A 16651-nucleotide genomic window follows, 5' to 3' on the forward strand; every position below is an offset into this window, starting at 1 on the left:
TACGGGTCTCTGCTGCACAGGAAAGGCCGGATGATGAAGATTCTTTTGTGTCCTTTAAAACTCCAGAGTTGAGATTATTTCAAGACATTAGCAAAAAGGCACTTTACACTGTGTGTGTTAAAGTGTCTCATCAAAGAGTTAAAACATGGAGGTGGACAGAAGTGTTTGGGCCAGGCTTCAGAGGATGCTGGAGATCTCTGTACAAACCTCCTATTGAGAAACGTACAGCAGATTTCCAGTGGAGACTGATGTATGGTATAATAGCTACGAACAGACACGTGGCGCACTTGAATCCAGAAGTAGGGAGGGAATGTCCTTTTTATGGAACGGAGGAAACGGTTGATCACTTGTTTATCCAGTGTGAAAGGTTAAGAGATCTTTTTAACTTGTTAGAGGTTTGTTTTGAAAGCATGGGTGAGGAATTTTCCTATCAAGTTTTTATTAGTGGTCCAAAGTACAGAGTCAGGGATAGAAGAAAAGTGGTTTTGTTAAATTACCTTGTGGGAACAGCCAAGATGGCAATTTGGAAGACGCGAAAAAACTGGTTGAGTTGATGCAGAGAGAGTTCTGAAGGGGATGGTGGCTGCTCGCATTAAAATTGAGTTTGGTTATTTCAAATTAGTCAATAATATTATGGATTTTTCTGCAATATGGTCAGTGGGGAGGTTTTTGTGTGAGGTTGGGGAGGATGAAATGTTGGTTTTAAAGATGTAATGTAAGGGCTGCAATATGTATTGATTTGTATTGTGTTTTAATTTATTTAGTTTATTTATATTTATGGAGGGTTTTTTTTGGATGACATATTGGAATGACATGATAAATGATAAAATAAATATGTTTTAAGCCTCTCTCTGTCTCTGCCCCCCACTCTCTCTCCCCCCTCTCCCCTCTCTCTCTCTCTCTCCTCCCCTTCTCTCTCCCTCTCTCTCTCCTCCCCTTCTCTCTCCCCCCTCTCTCCCTCTCTCTCTCTCTCTCTCCTCCCCTTCTCTCTCCCCTCTCTCTCTCTCCTCCCCTTCTCTCTCCCTCTCTCTCTCTCTCCTCCCCTTCTCTCTCCCCTCTCTCCCCCCTCTCTCTCTCCCTCTTCATAATTGGGTATCAATTCTCATAAATTTATAAAAACTATATTTTTACTTTATTGAAAACTGTTATTTACTTTTTAATTGGTGCAGATCAATCGTACTGTGTACCGGACAGGTCTATGTTTGATTTTAATGAGAGATGTTTTTGATATTTGCAGTATATAGTATATAACATCAATGTTGGTATCATATCTATTGAGGAGAAGGCTTTCGACCGTGTGGAGTTCCTTTTTTCTACCTTATAGGCTTTTGGTGTTGGGGAGGGTTTTCTGTCTTGGGCAAAGCTGCTGTACCGTGATGCTTGTTGTGTGGTGAAGGTGGGAGGTGGGTTGAGTGTTCCTGTACCAGTTAGGGATCAAGCAAGGCTGCCCCATCTCAGGCCAGCTTTACAGCTTTGCTATTGAGCCTCTCCTCTGCAGGTTGAGGAGCAGACTGGGGGGTCTTTCCCTGCCTGAGCTGTCTCAGACGCCCCCTGTTGTTGTGTCAGCATATGCTGATGATGCAAATGTATTTATTTGCAATCAGGGAGACATTCAAGAGTTATAAGAAAGTTTGGCCTTGTCTGGAAAAGCTTTCTCTGCCTAGGTGAACTGGGGAAAAAGTGAGGCTTGTTTAGTGGGGGAGTGGTGCGTGGGGAGCACTCCTGGTCTTCTTGGGAACCTTAGGTGAGAGGAAAAAGGGGTATAAAAAGCCTACGAGTTTTCTAGGGAGTGAGGACTTTCAGAGGCAGAACTGGGAGGGAGTGCTGGAAAAGGTAGAAGCCAGGTTGTCTAAATGGAAATGGTTGCTACCTCACCTGTCCTATAGGGGAAGAGCTCTGATGGTGAATAATCTGGTCGCATCATCTCTGTGGCACAAGTTCATCGTGCTGGTGCCACCACCACTGGATAAACGGTTATTTCTGCTGAGACCATCTGAAGTTGACCTGACAGGACTCACACCTTTCTACAGCTGGGTGATTGATGCCTGGCAGACACTGACGCCCACACGACCCCAGTGTGGAGGAAGTCTGGCAGTGTACATTTTTCCCTCTCTGAGCGTCTGTCCTGCTGCTGAGGAGTGACGAGAGGAGACTTCTTCTCTCCATGAAAACACCAGTGCTGGGTAGATTCAGCTCCTGTGGGAAGAAGCAGCTGTACTACAGCTGTGTGAAGGTGCTGAACCTTCGCTCTCTGGCCGGAGTCAAGGAGTGAGATGGTGTGAGGTGTTTGCTTCAGACGTTACCCCTAAAGGCGGGTGGAGGGTCCTGTATAAACCCCCTGTTGAGAAAAGGATGATACTTGGAGCAATGGCTACGAACAGACACAGAGCTCACCTGGATCCAGGCACTGGGGAGGGCTGTCCATTCTGCACTCAGAGGGAAACATTAGAGCACTTAGTGGTGGGTTGTCCTCGGCTAGGTGGTCTTTTTAGAGTGCTGAAGGAATGGGTGGAAGCTTTGGGAGAGGATTTCTCTGTCCTCTCTGTTTGTCTTTGGACCAAAATATACAGTAAGTAAGTAAAAACTGATGTTGGCTTTAATCAATTTTTTATTTGGGACAGCTGAGCTAGAAGTTTGGAAGACCAGGAAGAGTCAGATGTTGGGTCAGGGCTGGACGGCTGTGGTGCGGAACCTGAAAGGTCTGGTTGCAGCTCATCTGAGAGTAGAGCACGCTTTCTACACACTGACTAGTAATGTGGATCCTTTCAGGGCTCTGTGGGGGATCAGACATGTTATATGTTCACTAGAGGAGGATGGTTCACTGCTTCTTAACGTTTAACTTGTTATTGTGTGTGTGTGTCTAGTGATCCTGGTTGAGGATTTATTATGATAGAAAAGGAGCCTGTTTTTTAATGTGACATAAAAAAAGAAGTCAAAAGTCTCCCCGATCAAAATGGTTTCCTTGGGCTGCAAATCCTCTTTGCTCAAACATGTTGTGTAAATGACGAAGAACAAGGTTTAAATGTTTCCTGTGATGCTCTGTCTTTATTTCATGTTTCCTGTTTAACCGGAAGTTTATTTTGAAAGGACACTATACACATGGAAGAAAGGGAAATTAACAAGAGGGAAAATAGTAGTGAATCGGTAACGACACCTAGAGAGAAAAAGAAAAGGACAAGTGTTCAAAAGATAAAGGTACTTTAGCACCAGTCCAGAGCGGCTACAAGGTATGTTTACTGCTATAGTTTGTGTCTGAGTACATTTGAGTGTATTTAGTGCAAATTGTTAACTTTCCGGTTATGTGTTAAGCTAATGCATTGTCTTATTTTCTGTCTGTAAATTTCTGTTCAGCTCTTCCGTTGGTCTGTACGTTGCTCACTGCAAAGAAGTTCAATAAAAGACAACAGAGCATCAGTCAAGGCTGACCTTTTTTCCACTGCATAGCTACATGTTGTGTGTCAGCGGAGGCAGGTTTTCATGCTCCTTAAAGACAACACTCAGGGCTGGGAGGGTTACTTTAAACATGTAATCCAATACAATTACTTGTTTAAACATGTAATCTGATTACTTTTAGTTACTTTTGGATTATTTCAATACCAAACAGGCAACTAAAGACAAGAGAGTATCAAAGATGCATTTTCTGCTATTTTTACAGAAACACAGAATAAGAAAATCTCCCGTTCCCAAAATCCATGTTTCAATGTTTTTATATGCTTTGCACTATGTCACCACTATAACAGTATCTGTTCCATTCATGACAAAAACCCTTGTTTTGTAGCTATTCTTGAATATATTTAAAAGTCTGTCATTTGGAAAAGCATTTTAAAATGTTGATGACTCATTCTGCACTTGATGTATTAATTTAGCGTCCAATGAAAAGATTTCTCAATATGAAGCTGCTGAAGCAGAGTGTTTCTGGAACTGGCCCCACTGATTACTGAACACAAACACAACTTTGTTCACTGAGTTTTGTGAAACTGGATCATATTTGATGGAGAAATATTAGAACTATGGAGAAAATATATTGTAGTTTTCTCTCTGATGTCCCCCGGCTGCTCTGCCTCGACTCTGTGATTCAGTTTCCTGATGGACAGACAGCTTTACTTGTTGCTGAAGTTAGTTCGTGGTGTTTTGGAGGTCTCTGGCTCATTGGCTGTAGACCCTGGTCTGATTTCCATAGATCAGGAAAAGGCTTTTGACCGGGTTGAACACCAGGATCTGTGGCAAACTCTAGCTGCCTTTGGGTTCAGCCCAGGCTTTATAGCCCAGATCCAGGTTCTGTATAGTGACACTGCAAGTGTTCTAAAAATGAATGGGGGTCTGAGTGCTCCTTTCAGTGTTCAGAGGGGGGTCAGACAAGGCTGCCCTCTAAACTTAGAAACGATCTGAGTGGCGTTTGTTTTCCAAACTGTCGGCGTACGCTGATGATGTCATTGTGCTGGTTAACACACAGAAAGACGTTGATATGTTGGTGAACTCTGTAAATCTGTTTGGCTGCATATCTTCTGCTAAAGTAACCTGGGGGAAGAGTGAGGCTGTCACGGTGGGGGAAAGGCTGAGGGGTCGGCTCAGGTTACCTGGAGGTTTGGTGTGGAAAAAAGGGAGAGACAGGTAGCTCAAATAGTGGCATCGCAGCTACCAGTGGCGTAAGATGCCACAGATTTACCGGGGATCCGTTTTTCATTTTTCCTTTGAAGAAAGACATTAATAAAAAATACAAAAAACGAGAAGGAGGGTCAGGAGACCAGGAAGTAATAGTAAATAAAAGCCCAGCTTGTAGAGCGGCCATTCTGTAACATTATGCAAGCACTAACGTTATACCAGAGTAAAGTTAAAAGAAAAAAACAAAAACAACCGAGAGAAATATGTTAGCAACAGTAGCTGATTATACAATATATAATATTGTGCATTTCTTCTTGTAAACAGCAAGAGTCACGTTTAATGTACGCATTGTTTGGTGCAGTACAGTTGGTAGTTATAGGTAATTATTGTGTGTGCAGAGTTGTTACTGTCAGCACTATATTTTTAATATTAAATTCATATTTAATGTGGTTTCCATAGTAACAGATCTGTTTGGCCTTTCTACCAGCAGGTGGCAGTATTTAAATGAATGTCCGGTTTGTGTCTTTGTTAACTGTTTTAAACCCAGGTTACTGATACAGATGTATTTATTGTTCTTCATTTCATTAGTTTTTTATTATTGAGGCTTTATTTGTAACCTCTCTCTGTCTCTCTCTCTGTCTCTCTCTCTGTCTCTCTCTCTGTCTCTCTCTGTCTGTCTCTCTGTCTCTCTCTCTGTCTCTCTCTGTCTGTGTCTCTCTCTCTCTGTGTCTCTCTCTCTCTCTCTCTGAGTGGAAGGTGAGTGAGTGGTGTGGTGAACGCTGCCCTGAATGAGTTTCCAAAGTTTTATATGTTTGTGTGTCTTTTGTCTCTTTATATCGTGTTAGTTGAGAGTTTTTTGTCTGTTGTGGTTGTGTTTGTTGGTGGCGTTGCTTCCAGCCTGGCTGGGCAGGAGGCCCGTTGTAGATGTGGAAGTGGATTTTGTGAAGCTGACACGCCGACATGCAGTGAAGTTGGTGCCGGCTGTCAGCTGCTCGGTGGAGGAGGCGAGTTTAGCGGTGGGAGAGGTGGTGGGTTATGGCAGCATTAAGTCTGCCTCCCGCATGAACGGAGCCATTGTGGTGTTTTTAGATCATACTGACAAAGTAAACGATGTGGTAGAAAAAGGGGTAATTATTAAAGATACTTCTACCCCGGTTCTCCCTCTGGTTAACCCTGCCAGGAAAGTTACCATCTCCAACGCTCCCCCGTTCTTAAAAAATGACTTATTGTTAAAAGAGCTGTCCAGGTATGGACAGGTGGTGTCCCCCATCAAGATGGTGTCCCTGGGCTGTAAGTCTCCATTGTTGAAACACGTTGTTTGTCACAGAAGACAGGTTTTCATGGTGCTAAAGAACAACTCGGCAGAAATTAATTTATCTTTTAATTTCAATGTGGACGGATTTAATTACATGGTGTTTGCAACTTCGGAAACCATGAAATGTTTTGGCTGTGGTGCAGAGGGCCATCTAATTCGCTCATGCCCGAAAAACTTTTTAAAAGAGCAGGGAAATGTTGCCGCGGCGTCGGCCGCTGCCGCGGTGCCCAGCGCGGCTGCCGCTGGCGCGGCTGGTGGGGCTGCGGAAGCTGCCGCGGTGCCTGGCGGGGCTCCCACTACTGGCGGTGCGGCCTTTTCTCCCGATACCGGTGGCGAGGCCCCCGGTACCGATGGGACTGCGGCACCTGACGCAGTGCCCGGCGTAGCTGCGGCTGATGCGGCCGCGTTGGAGGGTCCCGGTAGATTTTCCTTGGCCAAGGAAGTCGCTGAGAGATTGTCTGATAATAAAATCATGTCCAGTGTGTCTAATGTTGAACTGCAAGAAAGAGAAAGCGGACAGGGAGACACAGAAACAGAACTGAACATTGACCAGGGAGAAAATGAGAACAACAGTGAACAGGTGTATAACAGTCAGCTGAATGAATGTTCTCAGAGCAGCAATATTTCAGTGTGTTCTGACTTTATTGAGGATGAGGATTTATCTGATGAGGATCTAATGAAAATCGCACAGAAGAGAAAGAGCACAGAAAGTGTTCAGAGCAGAGCTAAAGTTGCCAAAGGAAAGAAAGACAGAAAAACACGCTCATTAGAAAACAGTGATTTCACACAAGAGGAGGGGAGCAGCAGCTACACTTTAGCTCAAATACAGACGTTCCTTCAGGACACTGAGGGTCTCAGGCTGTTGAAGGTTGAGAACTTTTTCCCAGACCTGAAACTGTTTGTCAGTTCAGCTCAACCTCTTACCAGAGCTTCAGGAGGTTTTGGTGATGAAGGCCTCACAGAGCAGGAGATATATCGCCTCAGAAAGCTGATCATTAAGGTGAAAGCTCAAATTATTGGTGATGATGTTTAAACAGCCTCTTCTCTTCTTTTTCTTCCTGAAATGTTTGTTTTGTGTTTCTTTATTATTTTTTCTCTCCATGGGTCAAATTGGCACTTTAAATCTAAATGGAGCGAGGGACGACACAAAGAGAGCTGCCCTTTTTAAACTCATGGAGTTTAAGCAGCTAGACGTACTGATGGTTCAGGAAACACACAGTAACTCTGAAAATGAGAGTCAGTGGAAGAAAGAGTGGCCAGGGCAGGTTGTTCTGAGCCATCAGTCCAGCTGCAGTGGAGGGGTTGGGCTTTTCTTCTCCAGAGGTTTCCTGCCTGCATCTTGTGAGGTGGAGGAAGTTATTGAAGGCCGTCTACTGAAGGTTAAAGTTCAGTATGAGAATATAAAGATGAATCTGATAAATGTCTATGTCCCATGTAATGTTGCGGAAAGGCTGCACGTGCTGAGTGTTTTAAGCAATACTGTCAGAAAATGCAGTAGTGATGAGTTTTTATTCTTGGGAGGTGATTTTAACTGTACAGAGAATCCACAGCTGGACAGGAATCACCAGGAGCCTCACAGGGCCTCCTCACAGAGGGCCTCCTCACAGAGGGCCTCCTCACAGGGCCTCCTCACAGGGCCTCCTCACAGAGGGCCTCCTCACAGAGGGCCTCCTCACAGAGGGCCTCCTCACAGAGCCTCCTCACAGAGGGCCTCCTCACAGAGCCTCCTCACAGAGGGCCTCCTCACAGAGGGCCTCCTCACAGAGGGCCTCCTCACAGAGGGCCTCCTCACAGAGCCTACAACAGCTCATAGAAACACACGAGCTGCTGCGTGTGGAGGAGCTTTAATAAAAGGACACATGGAGTCACTGCAAAGAGAATGTTTTATCTCAGGCTAGATTAGATCGGTTTTACTGTTTAAGCATCACATCATGTTTTAAAGGTTGTTTTATTAACCCTGTGGGTTTTACTGATCACTGTCTCGTTTATTGTTCTGTTTTTATTAAAAACGTCAGATTGAGCAGTGCTTATTGACATTTTAACACTGTTGCATGACAAAGCCTTTAAGTCTGTTTTTGAGTTTTTCTGGCTCACTCACAGAGAAACTAAGGCTGATTTCAAATGTATTCAGCAGTGGTGGGACTTTGGAAAAAGCCAGATTAAACAGCTGTGTCAGCAGTACACTCGCAATGTCACCAGGGACATTATCAGATCTTTGAAGGATCTGGAGATTGAAGTGGTAGAACTACAGGGTCTAGTAGGGGCCACAGGAAATCAGGGACACTTAGATTCCCTAAAATCTAAAAAGTTGGCTTTGGCCAGCCTGCTGGGTGTGACAGCTCAGGGGGCTCTGGTGAGGTCTCGGTTCCTGGATGCCACACAGATGGACGCCCCGTCACACTTCTTCTTTGGTTTGGAGAAGAAAAACGGGCAGAGAAAGATCTTTCACTCCATTCGATCCAGAGACGGAGTTTGCGTCTCTGATTCCTCTGAGATCAGAAAGCACGCAGCCAGTTTCTATAAAGAACTGTACAGGAGCGAGCTGACAGACCATCCAGAGGTAGAAGAGCTCTTCTATGCTGATCTTCCTCAGGTCAGTGATGAGCACAATGTAGAGCTGGAAGCTCAGCTGTCTCTACCTGAACTGTATCGTGCTGCGATGAGTCTGCAGAGTGGTCGAGCTCCGGGGATTGACGGCCTTCCTGTGGAGTTTTATAAGTCTTTCTGGTGTGTGCTGGGACAGGATCTGCTGGAAGTGCTTGGAGACAGTTTGGAGACGGGTCGTCTGCCTCTGAGCTGCAGGAGGGCAGTGATCACTCTGCTGCCAAAGAAGGGTGATTTGCAGGAGCTGAAAAACTGGAGGCCTGTGTCGCTACTCTGCTCGGACTACAAAATCCTGTCTAAAGTCCTGGCTTCCAGACTCAGACAGGTGATGGGGTCTGTCATTCACGTTGACCAGACCTACTGTGTACCCAGCAGGTTTATCAGTGACAGTATAACTCTGATTCGAGATGTTTTGGAAGTCTCTAGTTCATTGGCTGTAGATACTGGTCTGATTTCAATAGACCAGGAAAAGGCTTTTGATCGGGTTGAACACCAGTATCTGTGGCGGACTCTGACGGTCTTTGGTTTCAACCCACGTTTCATAGCCAAGATCCAGGTTCTGTACTGTGACATTGCGAGTGTTCTGAAGATAAATGGAGGCCTGAGCGCTCCCTTTAGTGTACAGAGGGGGGTGAGGCAGGGCTGCTCTCTGTCTGGCATGTTATATTCTCTGGCCATTGAACCTCTGCTTCACAGACTAAGGTCTGCTCTCTCTGGTGTCTGTTTTCTTCTTTTCAAACTGTCTGTATGTGCAGATGATATCATCGTTCTGGTGAATAAGCAGAGAGATATTGATGTGTTGGGAGAAACCTTAAATCTGTATGGCCTGATATCATCTGCTAAAGTGAACTGGGTGAAGAGTGAGGCTGTGATGGTGGGAGAGAGGCTGAAGAGTCGCTCAGTCTGCCTGGAGGCCTCTTCTGGAAAACAGGAGGGCTGAAATATTTAGGGGTGTTTCTGGGAAATGAAGCATCTTTGAAGAAAAACTGGGATGGAGTTTTGGAGAAGGTCAAAGGTCGCCTGAACAAGTGGAAATGGTTGCTGCCTAAAATGTCTTTTAAAGGTCGGGTTTTGGTTGCAAATAATTTGGTTTCTTCGGCTCTGTGGCACCGTTTGGCCTGCGTTGACCCTCCACCCTCTCTCCTGCCAAACATACAAAGAATATTAGTGGATTTTTTCTGGGACAAGTTACACTGGATTCCTCAGAGCATGCTTTTCCTTACAAAAGAGGAAGGAGGGCAGGGCCTGGTCCACTTGGCCAGCAGGGGGGCTACTCTCCGCTTGCAGTTTGTCCAGAGACTCCTCACTGGGCCTGCAGACCTGGTGTGGAGGCCACTGTCCTACTGTATTCTGCAGCAGTTTGGTGGACTGGGACTGAGCTTGTCTCTGTTTTTAATGAACTTAAAAGGTGTGTGCATGTCCTCTCTGCCTGGGTTTTACCAAAGTGTTTTTAAAGTATGGATGTTGATGAACAAACAGAGACAGGGACACACTGACTCCTTGTATTGGCTGCTTAAGGAGCCTGTTCTGTTTGGAGGACGTCTGGACTGTCTTGGGGGGTTTTCACCCACTCTGTTTGACAAGCTCCGCACTGCCAGGATCTCCACGCTGGGGCAGGTGGAGGAGCTGACCGGACCTCGGTCGGACCGTCCTGCTGGTCTGGCGGTTCGTCCGGGGCTGAGGTCGAGCCGCTATGTCAGTCTGTTATTGAGACACTGGAGACATCAGCTGACGGGACACGAGGTCTCTCTCCTGATGGACTATAGAGACGGCTCTCTGCTGCCGGACGACACTGACCCATATCCTTCTACCACTCTGTCTCCTGACTTGACCGATGTTTCGGGACCTTTACTGGTCAACTCTGCTGGGGTGTCTCTGAGTGATGCCACAGGAAAGACACTGTACAGACTGTTGGTAAAAACGCTCAACAAAAAGACACTTAATGGACGTAGCGACACCCCCTGGAGGACTCATTTGGGTTTAAGCCCTGATTTTCAACCTGCCTGGAGGTCTCTGTATAAACCCCCCCTGACAAAGAGACATGCAGACCTACAGTGGAGAATCCTTCATGGAAAACTGGCTGTAAACTCTTTTGTGTCTGTGCTGAATGGGAATGTACAGGACCAGTGTCCTTTCTGTCTGCAGAGGGAGACCGTGTTTCACTTTTTTTTAGAGTGCACACGTCTCATGTCTCTGTTTTGCTGGAAAACATCTTTAGGGGTTTTAAAGAGTTTTTTACTAAACAGGTTTTTATTTGTGGTTTTAAATACACTCAACATCAGAAGAACAAATGTCAGCTGCTAAACTTTGTCCTGGGTCAGGCTAAGATGGCCGTGTACGTGAGCAGGAGAAAAAAGGTGGAGACAGATCAAGCCGTCAATGTGAAGATGTTGTTTGTGAAAATGATGAAGTCCAGGTTGTTGTTAGATTTCAGTTTTTACAGAGCAAATCAGGACTTAGAAACTTTTTTGTCAGTGTGGGCTCATGGCAGGGTGCTGTGTTCTGTCCAGGCTGATCAGCTGGTGTATGCTGATGTGTTGACGATATAAATGTATCGTGTGTGAGCGAATAGCGACTAATAAAAGTGTGTTTTGAAAAATCAAAAAAAATCTCTGTGTCTCTCTCTGTGTCTCTCTCTCTCTGTGTCTCTCTCTGTCTCTCTCTCTCTGTGTCTCTCTCTCTCTGTCTCTCTCTCTCTCTGTCTCTGTCTCTCTCTGTCTCTCTCTCTCTGTCTCTCTCTCTCTGTGTCTCTCTCTCTCTCTGTGTCTCTCTCTCTCTCTCTCTCTCTCTCTCTCTCTCTCTCTCTCTCTCTCTCTCTCTCTCTCTCTCTCTCTCTCTCTCTCTCTCTCTCTCTCTCTCTCTCTCTCTCTCTCTCTCTCTCTCTCACTTTTCAACACAAAGTGAATCCCTTGCTGCTGTCAGTCATTTAAACGTTTCCATGCTCGCAGTGATGTCACAGTTAATATCGTGGGACATTTCTGCAGCAAAACAAATAAATGGAGTTAAAAACTTGACAGGTCAGACAGAGGAAACTCTGCAGAGGAAACTTTCAACTTTTAGTGTCTGAAATGTTTGGACTCTCTGATGGAGCTCAGGACTGATCAGGAGGACGGCTGCTTTACTCCAAACAGTGTCAGCAAGCTAACACGCTATTTAAGAACAGTCCGTGTTGATGCAGTCTGCAAGTAGAAGGATCCGTCAGAACCAATCATCAGCCGGCAATCTGACAGCTGACTTAACGTTTCATCCACAGACTTAGAAATAATAACACAAACAGACGTAACGCTCTTCCTGATTATCAGCTTCTATTCCACATCATGTTTTTAAAGAAATGATAATAAAATAGATAAATACAATGAATAAATAAATAATCTCTATTTCAACTATCAGACAATAACAAATATTTCCATTTTCTAAACTTCTACATTCTAAACCTTCTTCAGCTCTGAACAGATTATTAAACACTGAATGATTTCAAGCAGGAACATTGTCTTCTAACGTTACACCGTTTATTCTTTATTCAGATTGAGTTGGTGCAGTTTGTCAGAGATCAGTTGTGCTTCTCTGGCCTCAGCTCTGAAGTCCAACCCCTCCCATCTGAGAGAGCTGGAGCTGAGTGAAAACAAACTGCAGGATTCAGGAGTGAAGCTGCTGTGTGGTTTTCTGGAGAGTCCACACTGCAGACTGGAGACTCTGAGGTCAGACACCATTTTTTCCTTCTGTGCTGAGATTAATATGATTGACATTTAAAATCTTAATATAACAAGAAACATCTCCACTGGATAATTCACTCTGAACCTCTTTGTTACGTCCCGGCTCGATGGGTAAAGAAAGCAACATAAAGTGGATGTTTTAGTGAAAAGGTGTTTAATTGGAAAGTGAGAGTTTAACACAAATGTAGAACCACAGTAAAGGACCTTCTGGGTTCTGCTTAAACCATAAAAACAAGAGAACAAAAAGAGGTCTCCACTAAGAGAGACAGTTACCAAGCTCCACAAAATAAAGTGAAACAAAAGAAGATCTCTCTTCAGCTCCAAATGGTTTTAAAAGGCAAAACACAAAGAGAGCAGCAGCCATAACCCTAGAGAGGCTAACAGGGGAATACTAAGACAACACAAAGGGGTCAGGAGTGAAACTAAACCTTGTCCCAGTCCCACAGCTAGAATTAATAAAGAACAAACACTCCAGATCAGGGGTCGGCTAATAAGTCTGGCATCGGACCACATTTCTTTCAAGCTGTTAGATGGCGGGCCAGAAATGATTGTCCTTCAGAACTTTTCAAATGGCAGTCTGGAGAACCGGGACAAATCCCGGAGGTTGGTAGAAGGTTGAGCGTCACGGGCCGACCCCCGTTCTCCCCGGGCCTGTTGGTCTATTCCAGATGAACGTCTGTCCCTTCCACTGACTGGAAAACGAGCTACAACAGAAAATGGAAAAGCAGAGTTTCACTGAAATGCAAGTAAATGTAAAAAAGTAACGACTGGCTCTGTAGTAGTACCAGCACCAGGGCCACAGACGCTGAGACCGGGCCACAGATAGTGCAGCTGAACAGTACAGGGTTCCCATACATGGATTTATTTGTGGCGGCCGCCTCAGTATCAACGCTGACCGCCACATGTTGATTTTACATTTTTACTAGGCCTGTTGAAAATGGTATTTCTGCAGAGCTCTCTCTCTCTCTCTCTCTCTCTCTCTCTCTCTCTCTCTCTCTCTCCTCTCTCTCCTCTCTCTCCCTCTCTCCTCCTCTCTCTCCTCTCTCTCCCTCTCTCTCTCTCTCTCTCCTCTCTCCTCTCTCTCCCTCTCTCTCTCTCTCTCTCCTCTCTCTCTCTCTCTCTCTCTCTCTCTCTCTCTCTCTCTCTCTCTCTCCTCTCTCTCTCTCTCTCTCTCTCTCTCTCTCTCTCTCTCTCTCTCTCTCTCTCTGAGTGGATGAGTGAGTGTTTTTCTAAACTTTTTCTGTGTTTCATGTCGGTTTAATGTGTTACTGTGTGTATTTCTAAGGTTAGTTGTTGTTGTCAGGTGTGTGTTTGTTTGTTGTCGGGCAGCATGGAGTTCTCCAGGCTGACGAGGAAACACGGACTTAAGATCTGTCCGGGTTTCCGCTGCTCCGTAGAGGAGTGTGCGTTAGCGGTGGCGGAGGTTGTCGGGGCCGGCAGTGTCAGATCTGCGGCCAGGATGAACGGGGCGGTGGTGATCTTTGTGGACGAAGTGGAGAAATTATTGTGGTGAATGAAACCTTCGTACCAGTGCTGCCTCTGGCCTCACCGGCCAGAAAGGTGGTTTTGTCTAACGTCCCCCCGTTCATCAGAGATGAAGTGCTGGAGAGAGAACTCTCCAGGCAGGGAAAATAGTGTCCCCTATTAAAAAAGGCCTGTCTGGGTGTAAGTCTCCTTTGCTCCAGCATGTGGTGTCTCACAGGAGACAGTTATTCATGATCCTGAATAACAGCAATGAAGAGTTGAACTTGTCTTTTCAGCTGAAAATTGATGGGTTTGATTATGTTCTGTTTGCCACGTCAGACGTTATGAAGTGTTTCGGCTGTGGAAAGGAGGGTCATGTGATCCGAGTGTGTCCAGAAAAACCTGCCGGTACTGAATCTGGTCAGACTGCTGGAGAGGGAACATCAGGGCAGAAGGAAGCTGGAAAAAAGGGAGGAATAAGTGACAAGGAGCAAAGAGGCAGAGCTGAAATGAAGAACAGGGAGGAGGAAACAGGTGGAGACAACAGTGGTGATGGTGAACAGATGGAGGGAGGAAATCAAACTGTTAGCTGCAGAGAAAAGGACACATCAAACTGTCAAAGCATCAGTGATGAGGGAAACAAGGCAGGTGAGTCTCAACAGAGCTGTGAGACTGTGGGTGCTGATATAGAAAATAATGAGGAGGAGGAAAATGGGGAGGATGAAGATGAGACGCAAAATAGTAAGACAGCTGGGCCAGAGGAGATTTTGGCAGGAAGTGCAGATATAGACATGGTTGGTGAGGAGAGCAGCCTGACAATCACTCGGCAGAAGAGAAAATCTGAAATCGACAGTAAAGGCTCAAAAGCAAAGAAGGTTACAGTCCGCAAAGACAAACAGAAGCAGACTGTGAAGGAGTCGATGGCGGAGTATGACTCCAGTGTGGAAGGCCGTTTAGATGTCTCACTGAACAAAATGACCCCAGGAGAGCTGAATAAACAGATTTATGGGGTTGAGAAAATCAAACTGTTTCTACAGAAAACAAAGAACGTAAAAGGGTAAAAGCTGAAAGTTTCTTTCCAGACAAAGAGGCTTTTCTTAACTCAGTCAAGTCACAGCTGAGGGCCAAAGGAAGAGAGGGTTTAACTGAGCAGGAGGTTTACAGGTTGAGGAAAATAGTGGTGAAGATCAGACATGAACTTAATGAAGAAGATGGAGAGGAATCAAACTAAAGGTTTTCTTTTTCTCAGTCTGTGTGTGCTGTCTGGTTGTCTCCTTTTTATTTCTTCAATGAGGGATTTAAAGTTGCTTCATTGAATTTAAATGGAGCTGCAGACATCAGGAAGAGGATGCAGCTATCTGAGCTGATGAAGCTGAAAAGTGTTGTTTGTCCAGGAAACACACAGCGACAGGTCCAGTGAAACTGACTGGAGATCAGAATGGGACGGGGAGGTCGTGTTAAGCTCCTTGACCTCCGTGAGCGGGGGGGTAGCCGTCCTCTTTTCTAAAAAGTTTCTGCCGACTTCTTCTGAACTTAAGGAAGGCTGATGATGGTCAGAGCCAAGTTTGAGTGTTTCACTCTCACATTCATTAATGTTTATGCTCCAAATGTCGGCTCAGAGTCCGTTTTATTAATCCTCTCAGTGACACTCTGACTAGCTGTGGTTCAGATGAGTTTTTATTTTTAGGGGGAGATTTTAATTGGACAGGAATCATGTTGAACCTCATGCTGCTTCGAAAAAGGCAATTAATGAAGTAATAAAAACACATGATTTGGTGGACGTTTGGAGGAGGTTGCACACTGAAGACCGACAGTACACTTTGGGCGCATACAAGAGAAAATGTTATTTCTTTGGCTCGACTGGACGGGTTTTATTGTTCTAAACATCATTTTAGTGTTTTTAAGGCATGTAGTATTTTACCTGTACATTTTAGTGATCATTTTTTAGTGGTCTGCAGTGCTTTTATTGCAAAAACTGAAAAACGGAGTGCATACTGGCATTTTAACACCAATTTACTCAGTGATGCTAATTTCAAAGATGTTGTGGTTTATTTCTGGAAGGTGCATAGGGCTGAAAGGAACAGTTTTGTTTCTTTAAGACAATGGTGGGAAGGTTAAAATCAAACAGCTCTGTCTGCAGTACACTCTGAATGTCATGAGGGACATTACTAGATCAATGACGACTCTAGAGACTGAGATAGTGGAACTTTTAGGCTTGATTGAGTCCACAGGAAATCGAGAGCATTTTGAAGCCCTCAAATCTAAAAAAAGCTTTGTTAGCAGACCTGCTGGGCACCAAAGCCCAGGGAGCACTGGTTCGTTCACGTTTCCAGAACATGAACCAGATGGACGCTCCGTCCAAGTTTTTCTTTGGCTTAGAAAAGACAAATGGGCAGAGCAGGTACATCCACACATTACAGTCAGCTGATGGGGAAGAACTCACGGAGCCTCATGAGATCTGGAGAAAGGTGGTGCAGTTTTACTCTGAGCTGTATAAAGCGCAGCATGTGGAGCATGAACAGCTGTTTGAGTGTTTCAGTGAAGGCCTGCCCAGAGTCTCCAGAGATGACCATCCTGAGCTGGAGGAGCCTCTGGTTTTAGAAGAGCTGCATGCAGCCCTGCAGGGGATGGATGGAGGGAAGGCCCCAGGTATTGACGGTCTGCCTGTCGAGTTCTACAAGACCTTCTGGAAAGAGCTTGGTCAGGACTTGTTAGATGTTTTCAATGAAAGTTTTGAAAATCAGACCCTGCCTCTGAGCTGCAGGAGAGCTGTAATAACTCTGCTGCCGAAGAAAGGAGACCTTCAGGACGTCAGAAACTGGCGCCCAGTCTCCCTCCTCTGTTCGGACTATAAGATCTTGTCCAAGGCTCTGGCTAATCCGGTCCTGTATTCATGGTTTGGTTTTACCAGGTTTTAACACACCACACGTTTTATCTGCTTATGCTGATGATG

The 16651-nt window shown here is 45.2% G+C and overlaps 1 protein-coding gene across 1 annotated transcript; it reads left to right on the forward strand.

Moving 5' to 3' along the window:
- Nucleotides 1–13899: 13899 nt before the first annotated feature.
- On the forward strand, nucleotides 13900–15507 carry LOC119897117. The gene is made up of 2 exons (XM_038710693.1): nucleotides 13900–14346; nucleotides 14425–15507. Exons 1-2 carry the CDS (start codon nucleotides 13950–13952, stop codon nucleotides 14757–14759), a joined length of 732 nt encoding a protein of 243 aa, XP_038566621.1. The 5' UTR covers nucleotides 13900–13949; the 3' UTR covers nucleotides 14760–15507.
- The last annotated feature ends 1144 nt before the right edge of the window (nucleotides 15508–16651 follow it).

Source organism: Micropterus salmoides, unplaced genomic scaffold (assembly GCF_014851395.1).
Source record: "Micropterus salmoides isolate LMB-PRFRI ecotype aquatic unplaced genomic scaffold, ASM1485139v1 Ms_hic_scaffold_1, whole genome shotgun sequence".
NCBI classification, from domain to species: domain Eukaryota; kingdom Metazoa; phylum Chordata; class Actinopteri; order Centrarchiformes; family Centrarchidae; genus Micropterus; species Micropterus salmoides.